This window comes from Triticum dicoccoides, chromosome 4A, assembly GCF_002162155.2.
Source record: "Triticum dicoccoides isolate Atlit2015 ecotype Zavitan chromosome 4A, WEW_v2.0, whole genome shotgun sequence".
NCBI lineage: Eukaryota > Viridiplantae > Streptophyta > Magnoliopsida > Poales > Poaceae > Triticum > Triticum dicoccoides.
This window is the reverse complement of record NC_041386.1, coordinates 566,157,638-566,166,846: the sequence shown is the minus strand read 5'-3', so window position 1 is coordinate 566,166,846 and position 9,209 is coordinate 566,157,638. Positions and strand designations below refer to the sequence as shown.

Here is a 9,209-nt window from a genome sequence, read left to right as displayed (position 1 = left end):
TTGATAGCACACTAAGTGTTCCTCCGGTATTCGGGAGTTGCATGATCTCATAGTCATAGGAACATGTATAAGTTATGGAGAAAGCAATAGCAACAAACTAAACGATCGTCGTGCTAAGCTAACGGATGGGGCAAGTCAATCACATCATTCTCTAATGATGTGATCTCGTTAATCAAATGACAACTCATGTCTATGGTCAGGAAACATAACCATCATTGATTCAACGAGCTAGTCAAGTAGAGGCATAATAGTGACACTTTGTTTGTCTATGTATTCACACATGTATTAAGTTTCCGGTTGATACAATTCTAGCATGAATAATAAACATTTATCATGATATATGGAAATATAAATAACAACTTTATTATTGCCTCTAGGGCATATTTCCTTCAGATAATCTTAATCATAAACCCATAATTCATCGGATCTCGGCAAACATACCGCAAAAAGAATTACATCGAATAGATCTCCAAGAACATCGAGGAGAACTTTGTATTGAGATCCAAAGAGAGAGAAGAAGCCATCTAGCTAATAACTATGGACCCGAAGGTCTGTGATAAACTACTCACACATCATCGGAGAGGCTATGGTGTTGATGTAGAAGCCCTCCGTGATCGAATCCCCCTCCGGCAGATCGCCGGAAAAGGTCCCCAGATGGGATCTCACGGGTAAAGAAGGTTGCGGCGGTGGAAAAGTGGTTTCGTGGCTCCCCTGAATGTTTTTAGGGTATAAGAGTATATATATAGGCGAAAGGAGTAGGTCGGTGGGGCTGCGAGGGGCCCACGAGGGTGGGGGGCGCGCCTGGCCCCCCTGGGAGGCTTGAGTCGCCAATTTGAAGCGGAAGCTGGACAGGGTGGTCTGTCAGATGAAGGGGCTCATCGTCCTCTCCGACTCCGACGACGACGACAGCTACACCTCCTTCGATGACGACCAAGACCCTCCACCAGCCGCGGACGTCTACAGCTACGCTGGCGATCCGAAGGGCAAAGACCCAATGAGGAAGTGGTGATCCTGCCCCCCTCATATGTTTATATCGTTTATAGTTGTAGAAGTTTAAGAACTTGTCCGATGACGAACTAAGATGATTTTTGGATGTTTCAAAGTTTGTTAATATCCGTTTGCTGTTGATGTAATGTTCGTTTGCAGCTAATTTTTGTTGTCTGTTATTTGATTACGTAGAGTAGCTCATCGTTGTATGTTCAGTATGGATATAAGGTGTCGGATATGAAATACTTGGTTGCAGAGTGGCAAATATGAGGCGTGCCTGATCAATGTTCACGGACTCGCCCGGACGCTTGATGTTCCGAATTTGCCCATAACCGTTGTATATGCTCTAAGGAGGTGTACCTAGCAAGACTGCGAGGTCTTGCCCGACTGTCCCGTCCTCTGCTAATGGGCCCTTTCGTCGAGGTAGAGTGCCCCAGCCCTATGGCCTCAAAGTAACCACGTCACTATCCTTTTTGTTAGGCCAACTCCATTGCGCGACCCCATTCTGTCTGTCCCTATTCATTTGGGGTAAAAGCGACAAACGAGACGGCCCAGCGCGTGACGGCCCGGACCCATTTGGTCCGTTTTGTGTCCGGGCCGACTCATTTCGAGCGCAAATTTGCACCGGGTTTGGGTCGCGACGAACACCAAACGGACGCGCGCCTCGTCCGCGTCGGGGCCGCGTGGCAGGCGGCCACCTACCTCCCACCCGCCCACATCAATGCGCACGCGCGGGCAGCCCCGCCTGTCATCCACCCAGGCGAACGGTCGCGGTCCTTCTTAAATGGGAACCCGTGGACCGGTCGTTGTCCATACTGCCCCACTCCACCCCACGGCCTCCTCGAAACCCGACAGCACCAAAAACCCCAAACCCTAGCCTCGAGCTCGCCGGTCGGCCGGCCGCAGCCATGAGGCTATGGAACTACGGCCACAAAGGCAAGCACGACCGCGAGGCTGGCTCCTTGTCAGGACGCCGCCGCGGCTCCGTGAAGAAGGAGGAGCCCGCATCGCCACCGCGTCGGGCCCCCGCGCCGCCCGCGTTCTCCGTCGCGCCCACGGCCGCCGGCGAGCGCGACCGGCACTACATCGAGGCGGCTATATACCGCCGTTATCGGGAGACGAGGACGTCGCTACCCTGGAGCGACGTCCACCTCCCCAATAGATGGCACTTGTCGGTCGACCGCGTGTCGATCCCGCCGGTCCCGCCGAGCGGCCGTGCGCGCCGTCAGGAGATCGAGCGCCGCCGCCGCCTCCTCCCGGACGACCTCTACTGCGACGAGAGGTACGCCCCCGACTCGCCCCTGTGGGACACTTGGTTCCAAGATGAGCACGGCATGCGGCGGGCGTCCTTCTTCGCCGGCACGTCGACGGGGCCACGGCGGCCACATGAGCACCGAGCGGCTGCTTCCAGGTGCGCGGGCGTACGCGGGTGCGCGGCCTCACGCCCACGCCATCGCCGTTGCCATCTCCATCGCCACCACCACCTCCTCGCATGACAGTGGAGGAGGAGGCCCGTCTCATGGCGCGTGTCATGAAGGACTCCATGCGCACGCACGGCGAGCGCCAATGGGAGGGCCTCGAGGAGATGACGACCCTCTCCGCGGCCGGCGACGTCGCCATCCCCGAGCTGGAGATGGTGGCGAAGGAGGAGGTGGTGGAGGACCCGCCGGTGGCCGCGTTCCACCCAGCGTGGTGAGCCAGGGGTGGAGCTGGTCGCGCACGGCGAAGCAGATGGCGGCCGCCGTGGGGGTCGTGAACTGGTGCCTCACGCCGCCGTGGTCACCGGAGCGGGAAGCCTCGCCACGGGAGGAGGTGGTGCAGGCACCTGCCACCTTCCACCACGCCGCCCCCGTGCACCAAGGACCGTCGGCCCACCTGTGGACGCCGCCGGACTACGTCACCGGCGGCCACGACATGGACGGGCGCGGTAGGAGCGCACTGGCGACTTTTTTTTTTATGTTAATTATGGAACTGGGCCGTTTAAGTGGACCGTGAAACTGGACCGTTTTGTGACCGTGACCCCTAAATATGTTTTAAGTTTTTTTAACTGCATTTATTGCATTTTATTTAAGTTTTTTTTATCGCGACCATCCTAGACATGATTTGGGGTGCGGCCGCGCTTGGGCGCACCCACGACCCAACAAACAGAGACAGACATGGGCGAACCCATTGCCGCCCCAAAGTGACAAAATCTGGCCAAACCGGATGTTCGTTTGGGGTCATGCCGTAGAGTTGGCCTTACAGTCGACAAAAGCGTGGAGGCAAATGCGGACTAGGATCAGGTGACATGCGCTACAGTGACATGCACGGTGACATGTGGCCCAAATACAAATTTAAACATTGCGAAAAAATCTGAAAAAATCATGCATGTTCACAGCACATATTAAGATAACCCCTAAAAATTTCAGATCAAAATTCGAAACATACATCGAGAAACGAAAAAGAGAAACTCAGATGTGAATAGTCTACGGAGAACCATTCGGGAACTATTCATGACAGATTTCTCTTTTTCGTTTCTCAATGTATGTTTTGAATTTTGATCTGAAATTTTTAGGGATTATCTTAATATGTGCTATGAACATGCATGCTTTTTTTCAGATTTTTTCGCAATGTTTAAATTTGCATTTGAGCCGCATGTCACCGTGCATGTCACCGTAGCGCATGTCACGTGATCCCAGTCCGACAAATGCGTGCTGGCCTCGAGCCCAAAACTCCCTTCTTCAATACAGCATTTTTACTTTTACAATAATCAAAAGAACCCCACAAAACCACAGTCCCATACCCTGCGCCGCCGACGTATGGGGCCCACCACGTGCTATGCCATCCCGCTCACACAGCAAAACCCCAACATTTGAAAAAACAAAATACTCCCGCGTGCGCGACGCGAAAACGGGAAAGAAATCCCGCTGATTTCCCCCCAAAAAATTGCCTCCCCGCCTCCTCTTCCCCAGCGGGAGTGCGGAACCGCCGTCACCACGTCCCCAGCGGGCAGGCAGTTGCCAAAATTTGGGCGAGGGACGCGACCGCGCGCAGCGCAGGCGAGGGAAAGGAAAGGAAAGGAAGCCCGGCCGAAAAGGCTCCGCGGCCGCCAGAAACTCAAACGACGCCCCTCCCCGCCCCTCAAAATTTCGCTGCCGCCTTCTCCCCTCCCTTAAATCCATCCCCCGATTTGTTCGTCCCGCCGCCCCCATTGCCATTGCCAATCCGCCCACCACCACAACATCGCCCCGCAAATCGCCCGGGGAGCCCGAGACAGCGGTTGCGCTCCGGCCATGTCGTCCGCGGTCGTCCGCCGCGCGCGCTCGCGGTCCTCGCCGGGGCGCTTCGACTCGACGCGGCGCACGCGGCCGCGGGTGGAGGAGGAGAAGGAGCGGCCGGCGGTCCGCGAGGAGGAGAAGGCCGACGTGGTGTCCGCGCTGCCCGACGACATGCTGCTCGAGGTCTTCAGGCGGCTGCCGCCGCCGACGGGCGCCGTCCGCTGCGGGGCGGTGTGCCGGCGCTGGCGCCGCGTCGTGTCCCGCGCGCCCGGCCTCCCCGCCCCGCCCCGCCACTTCGGCTTCTTCCGCAACCACGGCCCGTCCGCGCTGCCGCCGTTCGTCCCCACCGCGGGCGTCCCGCTCGGCCTCGGCTTCCTCCCCGTGTCGCCCGCCTGCGGCGTCATCCTCGTCGACTGCCGCGGCCACCGCCTCCTCCTGCGCGAGCTCGGCGGCCATCTCGCGACGGAACTCAACCTCCTCGTCTGCAACCCGCTGGAGAAGGCGTTCGTTCGGCTGCCGCCCCTCCCCACCGCCGGTCACACGGTGTTCTGCCACACCATCGTCCCGGGGGAAGGAGCCGAGTTCCGTGTCCTCGTCGTGCTCTTCGGTGCGACCTCCCCCAACTTCTATGTTCTCATCTACTCTTCTGCCACCTCTGCCTGGGAGGTCGCCGCCGGCGCGCTGAAGCGGCCCCTGAAGCCCCACCGAGGCCCTACCGCCGTCGTCGGGGACATGGTGTACATGCTACCGGCCGATGACAACCCCAAATACATTCTGGCTGTCAACACGGCCAAGATGACCATGTCTGGGGTGCCGCTCCCCAACGCCGAGATTCCCCTGTACACCGGCAACAACTGGATCGGCAAGGCGGAGGACGGCCGCCTCTGCTTCTTCGTGATCCGGGAGCACCTGCTTCTGGCGAAATGGGTGCTTGACGCGCCCAGGACGTGGACGCCGCAGGAGCCGGTGGCATTGCGGCCGCTGATGACCCCAGCCACGGCCGGGGACCTCCACGGCATGAAGCTCTCGGCCAGGATCGGCGACCAGGTAAGCAACGGGTGCAAGCTTGTGATCGGTGGGTTCTGCGAGGGCACCGGGACATTGTTCTTCATCATGGCTGACTGGGTTGTTTCGCTTGACATCAAGACGTTGAAGATGGAGAGGCTATGGCACAACGACGACGAGCGGAGACCCCTCGGCGACCTCTACCCCTACGAGATGGAGGCGTGGCCGCCGGCGCTCAAGGACCTGGTGAAGCCTCCGGTGAATGCATAGCGTGGCACTGCGTGCTGATTACTGTAGCGTGTGTTTTGGTGGTGTCAGTGAGAAGGGAATTGTTATGTTCAGTATTACTGTCGAGTTTGTACTTTTGGACTGAATTGTTGTAAAGATAATGATATTTGTGGTTGCAGTTAGAACTGCTATAATATCGATGATCCAATGAAATTGCTTTTAGATTCGTTTTGGTTCAGTTACCACTGCAGTAATGTTTCATTACCAAACGAATTGCGCAATTAGCGCTGCGGTAATTGATCATCAAATGAATTGCTTGTAAATTTCTCAGTAGCGTTATTATTGCAGTTACATAACCGAAAAAAATATGCTTGCACCGTTGCACATTCAAATTTCTACACCGAACATTTATCATTTTGACCACTTACGCAGGAGCAAATTGCGCAAACCATCAAACATTGGTGTTGATCTTGAAAAGAACAAGTATTCTACTGGCACACTTTTCAATCTATTTTGTCTTTTTGAACAGTGATAATGAGGTGTTACTAGTATTGTCAAGCAGCAGGCAGTAACTTCTCCATCTTCGAGGTTCCTGGCCCTTCTAGGCCTCTTTTGGTTCATAGGATAGGATTATCACAGGAATAGGAATCTTGTAGGAAATGAGATGACATGTATCTCAAATCCTATGAGTAGGAATAGGAAACAAGATGTCATTTGGTTGACACCAAAGGAATTTTTCCATTGAGTCTAGGCTCTTTTTTATTTTCCTATGAAATGTGGAGGATAGGAACCAATCCTATGTAGGAATAGGAGTCCATTCCTATGAACCAAAGGGCTCTAAAGGAAAAAATCCTATAAAAATCCTATCCTCTAGAATTCCTATGAAATTCCTCTAAACCAAAGGAGGCCTACTCTGCTGTGTAAAAAGTAGACTGGAGAAGGCAAGATCGATACTAGTGCTCCTTCCGATTCATATTAAATAATATATTGCTGTAGCATGTCTTGTTCTACGTGGATTGAAGCGAGTAATATCTTTATGGTTTATTGGTCTTCTTCGTATCTTGTGCCAAATATTTTATTATGAATTTAACTAACATAACATCAATGCATGTTACTAAAAATTATATCGTAGATTCGTATTTAAACCTAGTTTCTAATTTTTTTATGACATGTATTAACATTTTTTATTTAAATATAAGATTAAAAGTTAGGACAAAATACAAAAGAGACCAATAAACCAAGACGGTGTTGCTTGTTGGGTCATAAACGATAAGACATCAGCCTTCTGTCAAAATTACACTGTACTTGTGTAGTCATATTGACTTCTTTCCAGTGATACAGACTAGCACAAGGAACTGCTTTAGGCTCCAGCTATCTATAAGATTTAAATAAAACTGACATGACTAAACACCTTCAGCAATGAACAACATAGCATGGGTAGGAGCAAGTGTCGCACCACTGCTGGCGAAATTGCTGTGCACACGATCTTTCATGCATGATTTGTGCACAACACTCTTTACAAGCCACACAGATTTAAAAAGAAGAAATTCAATGGTGTACATGATCAGTCGTCTGTGGATCGTGTGTTGTTTTATTGTCTGCGTAGCAATGCTCTAAGGGTATTGTGAAAATCAGGAACCAACTATCACATGTAAAGTAGTTTCGAATGTAAATTCATGACCCTATTTTTTTCCTAGTACCGCATATGAATTTAAGGCATCTCCAACGCTGACCCTAAGCAACGGGTGCAAGCTTGTTAGTATCGGTGGCTTCTGCGAGGCCACCTGGATATTGTTCTTCTTCATGGCTGACTGGGTGTCGCTTGATCTCAAGACGTTCAAAGATGAGAGGCTATGGCACAACGACAATGAGAAGCGGCCCATCGGCGACCTGCACCTCTACGAGATGGTGGTGTGGCCGCCGACGCTCAAGAATCTGGTGAAGCCTCCGAGGAATGCATGGTGTGGTAGAGCATGGTGATTACTGTAAGGTGTGATTTGGTTGTGTCAGTGAGAAGGGAATTGCTATGTTAACTATTAGTCGAGTTTGTACTTTTGGATATGCAAATGTGATAAAGTTAATGGTATTTGTGGTTGTAGTTAGGACAGCAATAGTATCGATGATCCAATGAAATTGCTTTTAGATTCGTTTTGATTTAGTTAGCACTGCAGTAATATTTCATCATTGAATGAATTGCACAATTAGCACTGCAGTAATTGATCATCAAATAAATTGCTTGTAAATTTCCAAGTAACGCCCCCGCATTCAAATTTCTAAACAGAACATTTATACTTGACCTCTTCTGCAAGCAAACTACTACCTCCGTCACGGTTTAGAAGGCGCACTTAAAAATTCTCTGAGACCTAGGTGGTTATCTATTGGTTGTGAGATGGGCTAAAAAATAGCATTCACACTACGCATGCATATAGAAATAGTATATCGGAGTACTAATTAGCTACTAAAAATAAATGCAATGCACCCTAAACCTTGTCTATTATGGAAATGCATGCAAATTTAACTGTGTCTTCTAAACTGTGACGGAGGGAGTACATGAAACCTTTTTTTGTGTGTTATTAATGCCGATGGTAAAGCAGCATCTCAAAACCCCAACGCGTGACACAGTTTAACTCTCTAAGGGCCTCTCTGATTCATAGGATTCTAAAATTGCAAGAACAGGAAAAACATAGGATTGGACTGTTATGCTCATCTCAATCCTACAATTTTTTTGTTTGATTGGTTGTATCTCGGGAAAAGCAAAGGATTCTTTCAAAGCGGATTGAGTCGATGCTAAAGTTTTTATGAAATGTACTAAGTACAAAAGAATCCTAAGGAAAAATTCTCAGTCCCATGAATCAAACAACAAAGATAATAGGAAAAATTCCTATAAACATCATTTGAATGAAAGGAACCCTAAATGTCTTTTTGAACAGTGAATATGATGTGCTACTAGTATTGTCAAGCAGCAGGCAGTGATGTTACAGGACCATAACTTCTCCATCTTCAACGTTCCTGACCTTCCTACTCTGCTGTGTAACAGACAGTAGACTGGATTCATAGGCAAAATCTTACAGTATATATGTTGCTTGTTGGACCATGAACGATAAGACAGCGGTCTTCTGTCGAAAGTACACTGTGGTACCTGTGTAGCTATATTGACTTCTTCCTGCGATACGGACAGCCAAGTGTACTACTTCAATCTCGTCGGTCCTACAGTAAGAAAGCATGAGGATGTTCACTGCTCCAGCCTCTAGCACAGGCTACAAGAGTTAAATAAAACTGACATGACTACACAGCCTTACCTGCAAAAAAAGGCTACACAGCCTCAGCAATGAACAACAAAATGTAGAGCATATGTTTGCCCTAGTACACAACGCGCACGATTTATACTCCCTGCGCTCGCGCTTTCCGAGATCTAAATTTAACCATAAATTTAATCAATGAGACCGACTGTAGTGCGCCTGCGTTTTTCGAGATCTAAATTTGCCGGTAAATTTAGCCAACAAGACCAACTACGGCGGGGGCAAAAATTTAGACACGTACAAACTCACGCTTGTGGATGTCTCTCTACGGATTGTGCAGTCAAATTTCTAAACAAAACATTTGGACATGGCAGTAGATGAAAACGTTTATTTCCTTTTAAAAAATGTGGATGTATCTATGTATTGTTGCAATAACATTAAAATCAAACTTGAAACTCAGAAGTTTGTTACAAGAAACATGCTAAACGTAAAT

General features: G+C 50.2%; 2 protein-coding genes across 5 annotated transcripts in view; one reads left to right on the top strand and one right to left on the bottom strand.

Moving 5' to 3' along the window:
- Positions 1–3,942: 3,942 nt before the first annotated feature.
- Positions 3,943–5,703, top strand: LOC119286803. Of its 2 annotated transcripts, XM_037566262.1 has the most exons (2): positions 3,943–5,291; positions 5,391–5,703. In XM_037566262.1, exons 1-2 carry the CDS (start codon positions 4,260–4,262, stop codon positions 5,517–5,519), a joined length of 1,161 nt encoding a protein of 386 aa, XP_037422159.1. In that variant the 5' UTR covers positions 3,943–4,259; the 3' UTR covers positions 5,520–5,703. The 2 variants fall into 2 exon arrangements, with proteins under 2 accessions (XP_037422159.1, XP_037422158.1); XM_037566261.1 differs by having other exon boundaries at positions 3,943–5,703.
- Positions 5,704–8,257: 2,554 nt separating this feature from the next.
- Positions 8,258–9,209, bottom strand: part of LOC119286802 (GTP-binding protein At3g49725, chloroplastic-like) — a 9,381-nt gene continuing 8,429 nt past the window's right edge. The window contains exon 14 of one of the 3 annotated variants that reach the window (XM_037566258.1): positions 8,258–8,776. The gene's annotated coding sequence lies outside the window, so the exon portion shown is untranslated. The other 2 variants (XM_037566255.1, XM_037566260.1) reach the window with 2 other exon arrangements.